General features: G+C 35.3%; 2 protein-coding genes across 4 annotated transcripts in view; one reads left to right on the top strand and one right to left on the bottom strand.

The window, feature by feature from the left end:
- Azi2 (5-azacytidine induced 2) overlaps positions 1–18,580 on the top strand; it is a 51,997-nt gene that overhangs the window by 17,739 nt on the left and 15,678 nt on the right. For 2 of the 3 annotated variants that reach the window (XM_013028482.1, XM_013028483.1), the window contains exons 6-8: positions 93–148; positions 7,344–7,462; positions 9,602–10,841. In XM_013028482.1, coding sequence (XP_012883936.1) covers positions 93–148; positions 7,344–7,462; positions 9,602–10,005 — 579 coding nt within the window. In that variant the 3' untranslated portion in view covers positions 10,006–10,841. Of the gene's footprint in view, positions 1–92; positions 149–7,343; positions 7,463–9,601; positions 10,842–18,580 lie in introns of those variants that run through there. The other variant, XM_013028484.1, reaches the window with a different exon arrangement.
- The window catches only part of Cmc1 (C-x(9)-C motif containing 1), a 55,452-nt gene continuing 50,887 nt past the window's right edge, over positions 14,016–18,580 (bottom strand). Inside the window, exon 5 of the mRNA XM_013028486.1 lies at positions 14,016–14,276. Within this exon, the coding sequence (XP_012883940.1) occupies positions 14,156–14,276 (121 nt within the window). The 3' untranslated portion in view covers positions 14,016–14,155. The remainder of the gene's footprint in view (positions 14,277–18,580) is intronic.

Raw genomic sequence — 18,580 nt, 5'->3', positions numbered from 1 at the left:
ATATAGTTACAAAATATAAGTATATTCTGTAAAAGTTGAAATATCTGTGGTAATGTTACAATTTTTAAACTTTATTTTTAAAACAAATGCAGGATTCATCTCAGGAAGACAATCAGAATAGAGATTTCCAAAGACTAAGCATTTCAAGGTATGTACAGTCTTCAGTATTAAAATAATGCATGTTTTCTTCAACAGTACTCTTTCTGTACCTAGATTGCTATTATGATTTAACTTTTAAAGTATATACTATTTAGATGTTGATTATAATCTTTAGCATATTTATTTAAAAAATAAGCAACAGTTACATAATAGCACAATTAGGGGGCTGGGAAGGTAGCTCAGTGGTAGAGCGCTTGCCTTGCATGCCTGAGGCCCTGGGTTCGATTCCTCAGCACCATATAAACAAAAAGAAAAGAAAAGCCGGAAGTGGCTCTGTGGCTCAAGTAGTAGAGTGCTAGCCTTGAGCTGAAGAGCTGAGGGACAGCGCCCAGGCCCAGAGTTCAGGCCCCACAACCAGACCCCCCCCCCAAAAAAATAGCACAATTAGTAATAGAAAGGTACATATTGTATTCTCAAGTTTTCTGAACATTAATATTTTAAATTTTAAAGAATTAACCATGTGGAAGCTTTTTGTAATAAACTTTATTTTTATACATGGAGAATTACACAGTTCCAAATGTACTAATATCTTTTTGTCTTCAAGACAAACTTTGTAATCTTCTTTGTTGGCATAGCATGAATTTTAAGAAAACTTTTCCTTCTTAGCTGTCAGTGTTCATGTGTGAATTGCTTTAGATACCTATTTTTACCAAAAACTTGCTTGAGGGAAATGATCAATTAGGGAAAACAGTTTGAGGAACTGACAGCTATTCTTTAAATCAGGTTGAGCAAACACTTTCTATAAAATTCTAAACGCTTTAGTCTCTGTTGCAATCATTCAGCTTTGCTGCTTTAACAATTCAGTTGTGCCTTCAAAATACATTTAGTACAATGTCATGCAAATGTTTTCTTAAAGATAATCTTGGTTAAAATTACCTTTTCTCCTTTCAGCATAGGTTTCCCTATATTGAGTTTTACTTGTCATTTTTATAAGCCAATTCAAGTCAATTTTGCAAAGAATGAGGGACTTAAGACATTAGAATCAGTGGTTGAAATAAAGGGGCTGTATAGTGTATTAATTATGCCTGCTGTAGAATAGGAATGGGTTGCCATTGATTAGAGATTACCTGAAACTCTCTTGAAAAGTTGCTTGCCTAAAAAAAATAACTTGGAGCCCAGCACTGGTAGCTCATGCCTGTAATTTTAGCTACTGAAGCTGAGATCTGAGGATCACGGTTCAAAGCCAGGTTGGGCAGAAAAGTCCGTGATACTCTTTATCTCCACGTAACCACTAGAAAACTGGATGTGGCCCTGTGGCTCAAGCGGTAGAACACTTGCCCAAGCCCAGAGTTCAAGCCCCACAACCACCACCAACAAAAAAAATACCTTGCGAGGCATGACAGGATAGAGAACAGTTTCATAAAGAATTGATCTAAATTCAGTCTAAAAATTAGTTTGTGCTAAAACTATTCCATACAGTTTTGTATTGGGAAGAACTGTTCAAATAAAGCATCTTCTGCTGATGGTTACCACTTGGTGTGCATAAGTATACTTGTGAATTCCTACAGCTTGTTTTGCAGTGGGAACTGCAAAACTGATTAGGTTACTTCCTTAGCAGGTAGAAAACTTGTATCCAAATTTGTGTGCTACCTTTGGTAAATGTTATATGTATATTTTTATGTTAACTTCAGTCTTAATGATATTTTCCTCCACTCCATCATATACCTATTTCCTGTCCATATTTTATTACTCTTTATAAGTGACCTATCTTTTTTTGCTGTTTTTGTTTTTTTTGGTTGGTTTTGTTTTTGTTTTTTGTACTGGGTTTGAATTCAAGGCTTCACACCTCTACCACATGAGCCACTTTCCCAGCCCTTTTTAAATAAGGTATTTTCAGAGATAGTCTCCCTTCATGCCTGGGCTAGCCTGGACCTCAGTCTTCCTATTTGTGCTTTTCCCCATGTAGCTAGAATGGCAGGCACACACTTCTAAGTTCAACCATTGGTTGTGAGAGTCTCATAAACTTTTTGCTCCAGCTGGCCTCAAACTGATTCCCTAATCTTCACCTCCCAAGTAGCTACCAGTCTAGCTCTCACCATTTTTAAATGGAACAATTCAGATAATAAATTGTTTACTGCATTAGGAAAAAGTACATGGCAATAGTTTCAGAAAACCACAAGCTAAAGGTGTAGGTATTTTTAAGAATTATTTGGAAAGTTCCCTTAAAAAAAATTTCCTCTACCATATTGCCAGGCAAACAAGGTAGTACTAAATAGTTTCTTTAACATCTTCCTTTCTTTCTTCCTCCCCGCCCCCCAGGAGATTTTAACTCAGGGCTATCCCTGGGTGCTATTTTAACTGGGTGCTATCCCTGAGCTCTTTTGCTCAAGGCTAGCTCTCTTACTACTTTGAGGCTCAGCTACATTCCCGGTTTTTGAGAGCTAACCTTGAAAAGTTCCAGTGAGACTCTAAGCTCCATTAAACCACCAGAAAACCGTAAGCAGGACTTTTCTGCCTAGGCTGGCTTCAAAATGTGATCCTCGGATCTCAGCCTCCTGAGTAGCTAGGATTACAGATGTGAACTAGATCATTACTTTTAATTAGTGGATAAATTATATGATAGTCTGTGTTATATAAAAAAAAGAAAGAAAACAGTGAAAAATAATAAGCCCAATCAGAAATGTTAGTCATTGTTCTGCTTTTTTTGGTAATGGCTTTAGGTTGATCAGTTAAGTTTTTAAAACAGATCTAGGTATGGAATTGTATTTCTTTTGCTTATTATTTAAATTTATGTTGTGGGACTATACTTTAAATGATATCTTAAAATATAAGTCCCTAGTTAATACTATGTAGATTAGCTTAGTGTTTTTGGCTTCTTTGTATTAATTTTAGTGATAGAGAAATTTTCTAAGTTGAATAGACATTTAAAAAATACAGAATAAAGCAAATCTCTAGACGCACACCTATAATCCTAGCTACTGAGGAGGCTGAGATGTGAGGATTGCAGGTTGAAGTCAACCCAGGCAGGAAAGTCCATGAGATTCTCATCTCTAATTAACTACCACAAAGCCAGAACTTAGCTCACGTGGTAGAATGCTAGCCTTGAGGAAAAAAGTTCAGGGACAGTGCCCAAGCCCTGAGGTTCAAACCCCAGGACCAGCACACACACACAAATAAGTGTGGAATAAAACAGAATAGAATATATCAGAATATATAACATATACTAGAGAATATATTACACATAGTAGGGCCAAGTATGGTGTATTTGTAACTTTTTTATTTTTAGTTGAAATGTAAAATGCTCATTACTTAATATATAGTCAGAAATATTTGAAAGACACTTATTTAGGGGAATCACAGTTGTCAAAAAACGACATTTTTATAGCTCTTATCTAATATACTATATCTTTATTTCGTTTGATGGACTGTAATGCTTTTCAAAAAGTGAAGAGAATTCTGAACAGCTAAAGTAAAAACTCAAGTATTTTTTCTTTATACAAGGAACATTCATTGGAGTTGAAGCCAGGTGCCTGTGTCTCATGCCTGTAATCCTAGCTACTCAGGAGGTTGAGATCTGAGGATTGCAGTTCAAAGCCAACCCAGGCAGGAAAGTCCGTGAGACTCTTCTCTCCAATTAACCACCAGAAAACCAGAAGTAGTGCTGTGGCTCAAGTGGTAGAGCGCTAGCCTTGAGCTGAAGAGCTCAAGGACAGTGCCCAGGCCCAGATTTCAAGTATCATGACCAGGGGAAAAAAAAAGAGTTGAATATGTATTATCATTTAAGAACTGGACAGTTTTATTCTATAACCTATAGATTACAGAAATACATAATTATATAATCTATAGATTTATCATGTATTATCTAATATAATGTATTTCATGTATTACATATTTTTATATAATTCCATAATTATAGTTCCTATCGTCAGGACAAGTAACCCTTATTTGAAATGCAGAGAAGCAAGTCTTCATAATATTTAAGTTAGAGGTAGGAAATTTTATAATGGAGGGCTGAAAAGCTTGTGTGTTGACAGTCTACATAATTATAGGTGTTTGTAAGTGGACAATGACAAGAAGAAGAAAACTCCGAAAAGGGGAGTGATCAGTGATTACACAGGACAGATAAAAGCTACCTTTAAAAAACAACCTTGTAGCTGGGCACTGGTGGCTCATTCCTGTAAACCTATCTACTCAGGAGGCTGAGATCTGAGGATAGCAGTTCAAAGCCAGCCCGGGCATATAAAATGAGTTTATCTACTTCAAGTTGGTATGAGAATGTGGATGAAGTGCCTAGCACATAACGAATACTCAACTATGATTACGGTTTCTAAGTTTCAATATTCTAGTATTTATGTAAATATATTAATAGGATTTTGCTCGTGTTCTTCAAGCAGTAGTTGAAGTCCACAGTCCTAGTTGGTAAATTAGCATGAAGTGACATATAGTCTATTCATTCAGTCTCAAAAATACTTGGATAAAACACTCAGTAACTAAGTAACAGGGTTTTGGTGAACCTCACTAAAAATTTTATAACAACTTTTCAAATCTCAATTAATGGTACCAATATTTTGCTCAGGAATATTGAATTTAAAATATTTTTTACACGCTTGAAATAGCATATAGCAGGTAGCACTAACTACAGTTAATTTTATTATCCACAAGAGGGAGAACTTACACTGTGTAATAATTGTTAGCTTTTTTTTTTTTTATGTAGTTCAATTCAGGTGACATTAGGGCAGAAGACAGATTTTGTGTCAGTCTCAGTGACCTAGTTTTCATCTTAATTTTTTAAGCAGTTATCATTAAATTTGATTGAAAATGTATTTTCAATTACTGTTTTTAAGCACTTTTATGATTGTTTCTCTTTTATTTTACATGCTTAGCTGTTTTAAATGACTAGTCTTGGCATTTCATTCTCCAGACACAATCATGGGTATTTTATTTTCTCCAATACAGGTACTGATTTACCATCTTAAAATTGCCAATACTAAACTATTTTCAAGTTGCATTATTTGTATGATACACAAATCATGTCTAGGAATTAGCACATGTTCAGAATTTATACGTACTTAAGTTATTCCTTGGAAGCATGCCTAGATTTGTACCAAGGAATCAGCAATATTCTTTACATTGAAACAAATGTGTGAAATATTCATTTAACAATCATCTGAGATATTTACTTAAAATAGTGGTGATTTGTGAACTTCGGTGAAGTAACTATTTCACACTTGTCAAAACTCCTGCAAAAGCCCTATATTTTCTAATATACAAAAGGTTAACTGATGACATTTGTGATAGACTTACACAAGCAGATTTTTCTCTAAAGCGCTATAAAGTTTATTGTGCTACTACATTAAAGAATTACAAGCTGAGGAGTATTTTGACCTTACATAATTCAAAATATTTGTTTTCAAATACATCTGTTTCTTCTATAACGAATAGATTAGATTTAGACTGGGAAGAGTTATCCCCTTCAAGTTTGAAGTTTTTGTTTATAGCTGGATAAAAATTGAAGGGCCAAATGACCACAGACAAGGCCATACTAAAGCTAGCAGCACAACTATGTTCATTGCAGCATCATTTACCATAGCTAAGATATGGAATCAACCCTGATGCCCCGTAATAGATGAATGGATCAAGAAAATGTGGCATATATACACAGTGGGATTCTATGTGTTCATCAGAAAAAATGACATCACTCCATTCATAATAAAATGGAAAAACTTCAAAAAAAATCATATTAAGTGAAGTGTGCCAGACCCAAAGAAACATAAGAAATATAGGCTCTATTCTTAGCAGAGGATCACAATGGATCAAAAGTGATGTGGATATGATCATATAAAATGATGCTTATAGAAATGCCAAGAAAAGTAAGCAAGAAGTTTTTCTTATTGTACTGTTTGCATTTCTTTCTCCACTACCACCCCCCCCCCTTTTTGGTTTATTCCCCATTACCACTGCTTTTGATTTCTGTACCTTTTGTCTTGTATATGTTTATCTGATTTGAGAACGAAAAGGGAATCACAAACACTGAGACAAATGGTGAACCAGTGCAACAGTGATACTCACTAGATATAATGTTGGAACTGAACTTTACAACTTGGGAGAGAGGAGTGGAGAGAGAGAAAAGGAGAGAGAGGGTAACACTGTTCGAAAAGAAATGTACTCATTACCTTACTTATGTAACTGGAACCCCTCTGTACATTACCTTTGCAATAAATTTTTAAAAAATTGAAGGACTGGGAACATGGCTCAAGTGTATGGTACTGCCTTTAACCTAGCATGCTCAAGGCCCTGGGTTCCATCTCCAGGATGGAAAAGAAAAAGTTTGCAGCATGAGGTGACATGTTTGCTTACTTTGCAAATTCTGATGGCAATAATGGTTGTTCAGTACTATATGATCAGTTATTTTGTTTAATATTTGTGCAAAGCAATTTGAGAATATGTGCTTAAGATTCATTTAGTTGGAAATTAAGAACATAAGAAAACCATGAATATAAGAATGCTTTTGGAAAATAAAACCCTTTAAAGTGTAGAAATAACTTATAATTCCTTAGTGAAGTAAAATGCTTTTAAAAAAACTGAGAGGCATATCTTCGAAGTTTTCATTTCTGTTTCATATAATCCTCCTGCTGTAGTTTCTTTTTCCTTATGAGGAAATCATTGGGCTCTCCATGTCTTGTGCTGTCTGTCATATCACATTGTTTAGAACCAACAATATGAGACAACCCAGTCAAACATAAAGAACGTAATATATGAAATCTAAATTTTATTTTAATGTAGACTTGGTGTATATATTCAGCAACTGATACATCATTTCAGTTCACAATATCAAATAATCAAAAAGATAAACAGAAAAATTTAAATCCACATATGAATGAATATAATTTTATTCTTGATCAGATTTGCAAAGAAAGAACATATTCCTTTCTGCTTAATAATTATATTGACACCACTGTACCATTACAGACTTTAGTCTTGGTTCTGAGGAAAGAAACTAAGAAACTAAACAGTAATAAGATATTCATTATAACCTATTTAATGTAGTTAATTGCTTAAAATCAGGACAACATTCTTAGGTCTTTTCACTTAACATCCTAATTAAGTAGCTTTCAGTTGTTTAATTTACATCATCATGAAACTAATTGCAACAAAAATATAAATCTGCTTATTTCTATTTTAAACTTTCTCCAGCTTAAAAGGATGAGCATTAACTTTTTAAAAACAAAAACGTTCTATTTTAGTGATAATATGCAACATACGTACTGGGAATTGAAGAAAGAAATGTCTAATTTACATCTGGTGACTCAAGTACAAGCTGAGATACTAAGAAAACTGAGAACCCCAACTGGAATCAAAAAAGGCAAGTCAAACTGTTGACAGAGCAACTACCTACCTTATCAAAATCTCATCAAATGAGTTTTCATTAGTGGAAGTGTGTATATAGTATGCCTTCCCATTCTCTGCTCTAGCTTCAGTCTCATGCTGGTCAACTTCACACATAAAGGTGTTGCTGATGTGTTTTTTCTTCAATACTGTATTCTTTTCCCCTTGTGGCTTTTCTCAGCCAAGTGTTGCTTATGTGTGTAAAACTGAGGTGTTAAGTTTGTTCTAGTTGACCTTTTACCACAACTGTTTTGTATATTTCTAAAAAGAAATGCCAAAAGCATTGTTTTATTTCAGTGCTATAGAATATACCCAAGACCTAGCTTTTCAAGTTGTTTCCAAAACAACAACTTTGATTCATTTAGTCCTTTGAATTTTTGTAAACTTTTTTCATAAAAAGATAGCTGATTTAGAAGATAGGCAAGCTGCAATCCCCTTCTTACAACCAAACAAAAATTTTCAGTGCCTTGACTTTATATTTTACTGCTTGACTGACTAAACTTTTTGTATTTTGTGTTTTTTTTAGTGGCTACTTGGCAAAACTATTTTTGGAGAATAATTAGGGCATTTGTATTTAGTATTACATAATAGGTTTATTTCTAAAATCTGTATACCATAAGTTTGAATGTCCTACCATTTACTGAAGAATTAAATAAAATGAAATGACTTAAAAATAAAAATAATTGTTACTAGCACTTCATATCATTCTAAAGAGAGCACCAGAGAATCGTTTTATAAATAGCCCTTCTCAGGAATATTTACAGAAACTTGCACATTAGGCAGGAAATTTGAATTCAGAATTCCTTTCAGTTTCTGGAAAGTTGGTTATGTCTGAGTCAGGCAAAGGAACATTGTATTTAGCAAGCCATAGCTTAACTTACAGTGCACTTTGTCCTTGAGTTTTCCTGAGGTCATAGTGAAAGGGAAATAAAATTGTGTGTGTGTGTGTGTGTTAGAGATGAAGGGATAGCTAAGCTATTTTGGAATAAAAGGAAAAGAAAAGTTCTTTAAATAAACAAGTGGTTCACCTTATGTTCCTTTTTAGTTGGTTAATACATCTTAGGATGCTTTGGATGATAAATCTAACAGAACATTTCCTTTGATAGTGGCAAGTACAAATTTACTTCTTACTAGGACTCCTTGTTTTGAATATCACTGTTTTCCCTGACCTATAAATTACTTTTGTCCAGACCAGAGGCTAAACATTATTATATCCAGTTCTCCCCACTCTTATGGACTCTCCCAAGGAAACAAGCAAACAAAATAAAATCACTCTATTTTATAGTTCTACTTCCTTTCTTCTAAAATTCTACAATCAAGCCTTACTTATATTTAGTCATCCTTGGACTAACAATAAAATTTCCCTTTCTTTCATGGTAGGTTGAGTGAGAAGTGCAAAGGAGACACACCCATATTACCAGAGTGCTGGCTGCAGCTAAAGGAACAGCAGCTTTACAGCAGGCAGTCTTTATTCTAAGCCACTGGTGAAGCACTTTATGATAAACACTTTACCACTTTTTGTTTGACCTATATTGTGACCACAACAGAATTTACATTTGCTTCTAGGTATTTTATAAGAAACAAAATTTACAACTTATACTTAAGCTCTTACCCATAAAAGCCTTTGAATGTTGACTCAAACATAATTGTTTCTGAAAAGCTTTACTTTTAAAGAACCTCTTGTAGATGGTTTGAATTTTAAAAAATAGTATTTTTAATGAAAATATGCTAAAATCTTAACTTTCTCTGTCCCCATTCACATATAAGTGATCTGTAAGCTTCCATAAGCCACCTATATAATGTAGGGCCAAGAACAAGATCTGGTAGTTTATTGACTTGTAGCTTTTTAAAATATGTGATTCTTTATCTTTTAACAGTTTTATGACATAGAATAGGCTAACACTCTGAGAGACTGAGCTTAATTCAGTGTTAGTAAATAGCTGACATAGAACTCAGATCATCCATTACTTGTCATAAGCCGCAGTGCCCCATTGAACATACTGATTTGGAAAGGTTAATTATCAGTTCCAGAGTTCAAATCAGTGGAATGCTGTCATATTTTATGATCAGTGCTATGAAAACTGACATTAGCCTCTCTTTTCTTTCTGTGGTTTAGCTTGTGCTCCAGTAGGATGTGCTGAAGACCTTGGGAAAGACAGCACTAAATTATTCATGACGAATTTCACTGCAACATACAAAAGGCATCCCCCTCTCTCACCAAATGGCAAATCTATTGTATCATCCCCTTCACCAGGAGATATAAAAGTCTTATCAGAGAAAGCATTTCTCCAATCATGGACAGATAATGAGAGATCCATTCCTAATGATGGCACAGAATTTCAGGAGCACAACTCTTACGGCAGAAATTCTCTAGAAGATAATTCTTGGGTTTTTCCAAGCCCACCTAAATCAAGTGAGACAACATTTGGGGACACAAAAAATAAAACTTTGCTTCTACCCAACCTTCCACCATTGCATTACCTGGATAAACATAACCAAAACTGCCTTTATAAGAATTAATGCTGAAGAGATTCATAATTTGATCACAAAACCTCTTCCAGTGGTTCTTTTAAAGAGATTATTTAACAAAATGGATTTTGACTTAAATTTTGCAGAGTTCTTCAATATGTATATTTGGACATACTGTATAATATGTAGCTGATTTTCCTTTATGATAGAGCACCCTCTAGCTCCGTGTTCAAAAAATCAAAGTATGATATTGCATAAACTAATAAACCTGAGGTGTTTCAAAGACACTTCTGCCTTTAATAACAATTCTGAAATTTTGCTTCTCAGATAAAAATGGGAAATACAAATTTCTAGACAGTTTTATGAAGTATGTGAAATACTAAATACTAAAATAAAATGAAGCCTTTTAGAAGAAAAACTGCATGCTGGATGAAAACACATAAAGAAGCAGATGGTACTGTGAATAGGTTCTATTTCTGTTGTTGATAATACATAAAGAAGTATAGTGGATAAAATAGGAAATTCTATCCGCTACTGTTTCAAATCATTTTTATTCACAAAGCAGATAAAAGTTTTAGAATTACAATTTGTACTCATAAAATTTGAAATAACCATTGAAGCCAACTTTGTCCCAGTTCATTCAAGTCCTAAATTAAAAAGATGAAATAATCTGACATGTGGAAAACTAATACATAACCCAACACTCAATTAGTAGTATATTAGTATAGTCTGTCCTTTCAGTGGTCCATAATGAATAAATGCAACTGAATAATTTTCCATAAAGAGAATATAGCTGCTTGTTATGTAGAACAGATAATAGGTTGCTTTGTTTGAATGTAGTATTTGAGAAAGCTATTTTTAATAATTAAACTTTCCTTGTAAAACTACATTTTTGTACTGTATTGATATTGTTAGGCTCATGAAATGTCCCAAAATTCATTCTAACTGGCAAATCATTTGTAAATAAGGAAACAACAAAGGATGGCTTCAAATGGAAACTTTTGTAAATTCCTTCAGGGTAGAGGAATTAAGAATATCGGTAATAATTATTTGATTCACACACCTGGGATATTCCTGGAATATAGTGTTTAATATAGAAGAACTCAATCCATTTTTATAGGCAGTTTCATATAGCTTCGACTTGAATATCTTAGATTTATTGTATTACTGAATAGATAGTATACATAGACAATGTTCAGTTACCAGATATTGTTGTCTGTTACCTTCACTTGTCTGTGATTGATTGAATTGATATCAGATGCTGGAACTTACTCTGACTCTAGGGAGTACAATCTACTGCCAAGTAATGGAACAAAACCTAATATGCATAAAATAAGTAACAGATTCTGTGTGTTAGCTGAAGGAAGCAACCACCTGTGTAATAAAGCAGCAAAAACTATTTCTCATGTTGCTGCATAGACTGAGCATTATCTCTAATCTCTAACGTAGCTAGTTGTTGGTTTGCCTTTTTAAAAACCAACATTGGAAATATTCCTTTATAAATTAAGTTTTATGGACTAGCTTAATGTTTTAAACAGTACTAAGAAACTAATTATTTTTCTCTGAAATAGAAGTGGTTGTAAAATGTTGTCATGGCCTGTATAATCCAAATTGGGATATTAAGACTAATTGTTCTGAGAAAACATGTCTTATTATTGTTTAGAGGGAGCAAATTCCCTCTAAACAACAGAGTATACTTATCAAACATCAGTAAATAATGTTCTTGACAGCTTATAAAATGTTAAATGATACATAAGATTCCATAGTTTATCTAACCAGAATTTTTATATATTTGTATAACAAGAATTTCTGTTCTCATAAAGATTCAGAATCAATCCTGCTTATTTAAAATTGGAAATTCAATGCTGATCTTTTTCATACTAGTTGCAACTTATTCCACAGTGTCCCTTGGAAATTTCTTTAATCTTGAGATCACTTTTTGTAAGATAATCCAGTTCAGCAATATGAAAAAACACATAGCAAAAATTAGTCACCTTCCTCTTGATCACAAGCCTGAGGTAACATGTCTAAAAGGAGATTCCTTTAATGAGTTGCTTCCAAAGTGCAATGGCATTCTTCATGTGAAACAAAAACAACATAAATAGGGGGAAATTCAGATTTAACAGGGCTAAACTGAATAAAGGGACTTGACGAGCTACATAAAAACTACTCTAAAAAAGGTAAGTCTTGTTAAGTATATTTTGTACATAACTGAAGTTGAACACTGTGAATTAAAATAGTCACAGATTTTATATTTCACTAGCTTCCTTGAATTTTCCTAGTTTGAGTCATTAAAAATGAGAACTGTTTGGTGTCAGAGTGGCTTATGCCTGTAGCCTCCTGGTAACCTGAAGGACAGTGTTTTGGTTAAAGCCAGTCTGGGCAGAAAAATGTACCAGACTATGTATCTCCAAAATAACCAGCAAAATTAGGGCTGGAGGCATGGCTCAAGTGATAGAGTGCCAACAGAGCAAGCCAGCCAAACCAATGTGAGGCATTGATATCAATCCTCAGTACCACCAAGAAAAGAAGAGGAAAGAAACAACTCTGTCTTAGGAAATGCTAGTATCAGTGGGACAACGGAGGAACACATGTTCTCCCCTGTATTGTGCAATCTGCTTTTGCTTTGCTTTTATCTGCTGGTAATCCTTTTGGTGTGTGCCTGTGGAAAACATGGTTTCTTATATTTCTAATAATAGTAAAACATCTGAATATACACATAAAGTATGGAACTTGACCATCTATTGCTTATACTGCTTCTTTGGGTTCCAATTTCTTTCAAGTTCTTTATAATATCAAGGCCTAAAATAAATACCTGAGTTGGTAATACTTCATGGTTTTAAGGACTACGTGAAAATATACATAGTTTACTAACATTAAACTAGTTATAGATGTTTAAGAGCTAATAGCTTATGGAAAAAAGAACAATATAAAAGCTCAGACTGGACCCAAGTTATTGCATTGGGCACTATATTACAAAATGCTAGTTCACTTTTATACAAAAAACTTGTTGGTAGTTCTAAGAATTGACTCAGGGCTTCATGTTTGCAAGGCAGGTGCTCTACCATGTGAGCCACACCATCAGACCTAAAAGAACTTTTTTAAATGAAAGATAAAATTTCCATCAAAGGTGGCAGTACTTATTTAGGGCTAATAGGGTTGCTGTTCAAGTGGTAGTTGCCCAAGTTCAATCTCCAGTATCACTGAAGATTAAAATAAGTAAAAAAAACTTTTTTTTTTTTTTTGGTCCGGTGGTGGTGGATGAACTCTGGGCCTGGGTGCTGTCCCTCAGCTCTTCAGCTCAAGGCTAGTGCTCTACCACTTGAGCCACAGCGCCACTTCTGGCTTGTTTTCTTTTTGCTTATGTGGTGCTGAGAAATCAAACCCAGGGCCTCAGGCATGCAAGGCAAGCGCTCTACCACTGAGCCACCTTCCTAGCCCAACAAAAACCTTTTTTGAGTACTTAGGTTTCCAATTAAGCTTTTACTATTATTAATAAATGTCATATAAAGAGTGTGTACTATGTCTGAAGCTCTGTCCTGTATATTCTATATATATATATATATATACACACACACACACACACTATATATAGTACATATATATAGCATGTAGTATATAGTATAGTATATACATATACTATATAGATATATAGTATATATACTATATATAGTATCTATAGTACATAGTATATATACTATATATAGTATCTATAGTACATAGTATATATACTATATATAGTATCTATATCTATATACTTGCAATATCAAGTAAATCCTCATAACTTTATTCCACACTTAATTCATGTGGCAGAACTAGGAAAGATTCTGGCTCATAGGCATCTTTGCTATGCTGCCTAATCACTAATACCTTTGAAGGTTGTTTTCTATTATTACTACCTTTAATACTTTTGATTCCCCATGAATAGCTGATATATTGGAAGATGGTAGTATCAGTATGGAACCCTGAAAATCATTCCTTGTAGGAAAATATGTGAAAAATCCAGAATGCCAGGAAGACCATCTGTGCTTATTCTTATGCCATATTTAATAAACCAAAACTCTGAATTAAAGTCTTTATTTCATATAAAATTAATATTTCCATAATTAGAACAAAGCAAGCAAATTCTGAAGTTCATTATTTCGTATGACTTATAAATCATCTCCATAAATATGTGTTGCTAATTCACTGAACAATTTGTCTACATGCTTGTGGGAAGCTTCTGCAGCCTTTTCTTGGTAGGAATACCGGTATTTCTGTATTCTTCCCTTTCCTTCAGATACTCCATTTTGCATTCTTCATAAAAGGCTGGATCATTATAGCTAAAGAAGGAAATGAAAATCTTTAAAGGTTAATCACCATTGTAAACAACATAAGCTTTAACACTAGTCAGACATCTAGTCCATCAGATTTAATCATCAGTATTAGATTGTAGACACTATCAAACTAGTATAAACAATAAAGGGCTATAGGCTTTTTAAGCCTTATTTGTAACAGATGCAAATTCTACCTATCTAATCAATGTCCATATACAAACACCACCATCCTGGGCTAGAACAGTGAGAAACACAGCACCTTTCCTTATGTATTAAGCAAGTAAAGATATTCTACATTGAAAGTATTCTTGGCATACTATGGGGCCCCATGCATCATGAAAACACAAGGGAGAAATAGGAGAAAAAGCTGAGATGTACTTTTCACTAACAGAAATTCACATAAAAGGAAAAACCTTCATGAAGAACTGTAGCACTATACAGAGGATGGTGCACAGAATAGGAAGGAGCTGAGGTGTCCATGTAATGAATACAGTGTGGAATGCATGCAGTATTCCATGTCATGCTGTACTAGGGTGGCAGCGTGATTAATAGCAAATTTAAGATCACTTTTTTTTGGGGGGGGTCCGGTCGTGGGGCCTGAACTCTGGGCCTGAGCGCTGTTCCTCAGCTCTTCAGCTCAAGGCTAGTGCTCTACCACTTGAGCCACAGCGCTACTTCCGGCTTTTTTCTTTTTGCTTATGTGGTGCTGAGGAATCGAACCCAGGGCCTCGAGCATGCAAGGCAAGCGCTCTACCACTGAGCCAACTTCCCAGCCCTTAAGATCACTTTTGTCTTAATACCATGTGGAGGTAGGCTAAAGGAGCAGCAAGATTAGAAACAGGATGTTCAATAAACTAATAAATAATCCATACAAGACATGATGCTTAGGACAAAGGAGGAGGTAACAGAAATGAAAGGGAAAAATACTTGTTGAAATTTAGGAAATCACCAATTATAGTTAGGAGATAGGACAGCAGATTTTGGACAACTATATGAGAGGAGCAAAAAGCTGCCAAGTTCAGTTTGGTACCAGAAAAAAGTATGAAAGTCTATGGAGAAGTAAATGGGAAACGGGAAAGCATCATCAGGGAAATCAGAAGTGGACTTTGAGCCCATTAGAGAAAGCCTTTAGAATCGGCAGTTTTCATTCAGAAATGAGATCACAGAACATGGAAGTAAAAGGTAGAAATAAAGGAGTACAAATTATTAACATGTCAAAATGTTACAATCAAGTGAAGAGGAAGTGTGGTAATGTTCAATTGTTGGAAAGTAAAACAAAGCAGAACATTTTCTTATTTGAAGATAAAATACAGATCTAATTAGTGCATTTCAAGAAAGAGCCAGCCTACTCTGCTTTAGGCACCAAGGTAAACGTGTTTACATACACAGTAGCTCCAATCACTCCAGAAAGAATTCTCTTTTTTCGTAAGAAACCTATCCAAGGTCGCAAGGCTAAAGCTGAGCTCTTCTGACCCAGAAGCAGAGCCAGGGCTGCCCTCTCTATCCCCTCTGCCCTTCCCTAGCTGCAGGAAGGGATACTAAATTGAACTAAGAGCATGTTATTTTCAAGACTGAATCTGATTTAAAAAAAAAAACTCAATATATAAACAAATTTTGGACACAAAAGTTTAAATTTCTCTGTAATGTTAACAGAAACAAACAGAAATCACCATTCTGAGTTTACCTGACCCAAATCCTGTAGCACTAATCAGTAAACAGTGTGAAAAGCCTTTTCAGTAGCTTTTTCCCTAAAAAAGCAAAATTGCCCCTAACCTCTACTTTCTCCATTGTCTTTCACTTTTTCTTTCTCTCTTTCCTTCCTCCCCCTTTTTCCTTCTGCCCTCCCCCCTTTTCTTTATCCTTTCCTTTCCCTTTCCCTTTCCTTTCTTTTCCTTTCCTTTCCGTGCTGGTACTGAGGCTTAACCTCAGGACCTCATACTCTTGCTTAGCTTTACTCTACCATTTGAGCCACACTCCCACTTCTGGCTTTTTGATGGTTATTGGAGATAGAGAGTCTCTCAGACTTGTCTGCCAGGCTGGCTTTGAACCACAGTTCTCAGATTTCAGCCTCCTGATTAGCTAGAAGGCATGAGCCACCAATCCCCAGCAATAGCTTTTGACCATTTCCATGTGAATATAGTTACCCAGATATTACTGGAGATTTTACAGCAACAGAAATAGTTCCTAATAAAAATACCCATTAAATAGAACACATCTTGAATTAAATTGATTGTGTGACTGGTTTTCCAGGCACTTTTTTTCAGTCCTGCGAAGTGGAAGGGAAAGACTTGTAGGTACAGATGTCATGTTGCTTGTTTGGGTCTATCTGCTCCTCGGTTATCTCAGAGTGATATGTGCCCTGCCTCAGAGAGAGACTGATGCACTTTCAAAGACAGGGTACAGAATACGCAGCACTTCTTGTGCAGGGATATATATACCACTGAAATGTGAGGGAGGAGTGGCTCAGTGGTTTATCTCAGTTATCCTACAAAGTTACAGCAGGATTGTGAGCCTGCTCCATACTATGAGGGGAAAAGAGGCAGTTCTAGCTCAAAAGACTAGAAGAAGAGATGTGAGGGGCTGTAGGGTTGGAGAAATATTCCCTTCTGGCAAACTGGACGCATTTATGATGGAGGCAATTCCTTAATTTCCATTTCCCCAGAAAATGCTGGGCTTGTGTACTAGTGAAAGCTGTACTGTATCAACATTTTCCATTCCCAGTCTAAGGCCTATCAAAATGACTAGGAAGGGAGGCAGCCATCACCATCTTGTATTACAGAGCGATATAGTAATGAGCTATAGAAAGGGTTGCCATGTTTGCTGAGTGGTTGTACACTACTTCTTGTACTGTGTTCCTTGTCTTGTTCATATCCCAGGTTTTTCTTCTCTAGCTTCATGGGCAGTCTGACCATTAAGTGTAATATGCTTTACCTCTGACTCACAGGCTCCCTAGATTTCAAGAAGCCAAAACATTTTTGCTGCCAGGTCCTTGTCCATTCCTCCTGTTCAAGTACAAACCAGGCCCAACTCTTCTTAGCATTCTTAGCAACTCTTCTTAGCCAGAGGGTTATGTCCATGGTCCTGTCCATTCATTATTATAAAACTGCCCAGAGGTTTGCTTAGTCTGCATCCTTTACAAGAAGGCAGAAAATAATTTACAAGTTTTCTAAAAAAAAATACTCTTAAGAAAAAGGGCTAGGTATCTTTCCTATAGAACTGAACTTTTGCTTTGAATTTGGCCTGATCACATACTACCATGAGTACCAGTTCCCTCTCCCTTCTCCTTTCTTGAATCTTAGCAAAAGTAGGGCATGTGCAGACAACTTTCTCAAGTGATGGTACAAAGGGGACAAGGCAAATAATCACTATGAGCAATCACTTCCTCTTAGGTTTTTGCCTATAATTGTGCTCTCATGAGGAGTCCGAGCAATGAGAAATCTATTTTACCTGATTACAGATGGTTTTAATATATGGATATGTGGATGTCAACATTCTCTTGGCCCATGGGCAATACTTTTATGTCATGCTATACTTCAGTGCCCTGGCTTACTTGGAGGATGTTTGATCTCTATAATCTGATATAAACCACCTAATGAAATAAACAGCTTACGGAATGTCAGGAACCAGATTCTACATTAAAGAAACAGTGCATATTCTTGGTAAAGTGGATAGAAAGAATGTGCAATTTTTTTAAAATACTGTCTAACCTAAATCACTAGTAGATTCCTCTGGAATTGCATTTGACAACAGAATCTCTAGATTACTTACTTAGGGATGGGCTGATATTCCGAGTTTCTTCTAAGATAAGAATAACCATGGACTATGTTTAGTAAATCCTACTGCAACTTATATTTTTTTTCAGTCTCTATCTTAGTTATACATAGGGCCTTCAGAATGTGTAAAAGCCAATACATGTCACTCTACTATCTGCTTCAATTGGTTGAGCTATCAGGATGCAGATAAGACAAGAACTAGGCACCAATGCTTTTCCAAAGCTCAGATGATGCCAGTCTGGGGACCTGGGGTGAAAAGAATACATAGTAGTACCTTCTGTGCTAAGTGTTTCTCACCAAATGTTTTAGATCTTAGAACTCAACTATTCTATTTGTACATGAAGAAAGGAATAATGCATTTACTGCTTATATGCCATTTTCACTTGATTCTTCAATTTATATATAATTTGGCATTATACAGCAAGGGCAGGATAGGCTACGTGGCATTAGCTATAATGCCAGCATTTAGATTACTGAGGCAAGAGGAGCTCAGGTTGAAAGCCAGTCTGGGCTACATAGAGTAAAATCCAATGTCCA

The sequence above is a fragment of the Dipodomys ordii genome, unplaced genomic scaffold (assembly GCF_000151885.1).
Source record: "Dipodomys ordii isolate 6190 unplaced genomic scaffold, Dord_2.0 Scaffold110, whole genome shotgun sequence".
In the NCBI taxonomy this organism is placed as follows: domain Eukaryota; kingdom Metazoa; phylum Chordata; class Mammalia; order Rodentia; family Heteromyidae; genus Dipodomys; species Dipodomys ordii.
Note: the sequence above shows the minus strand (reverse complement) of the source record. Positions and strands in the feature narration are given on the sequence as shown.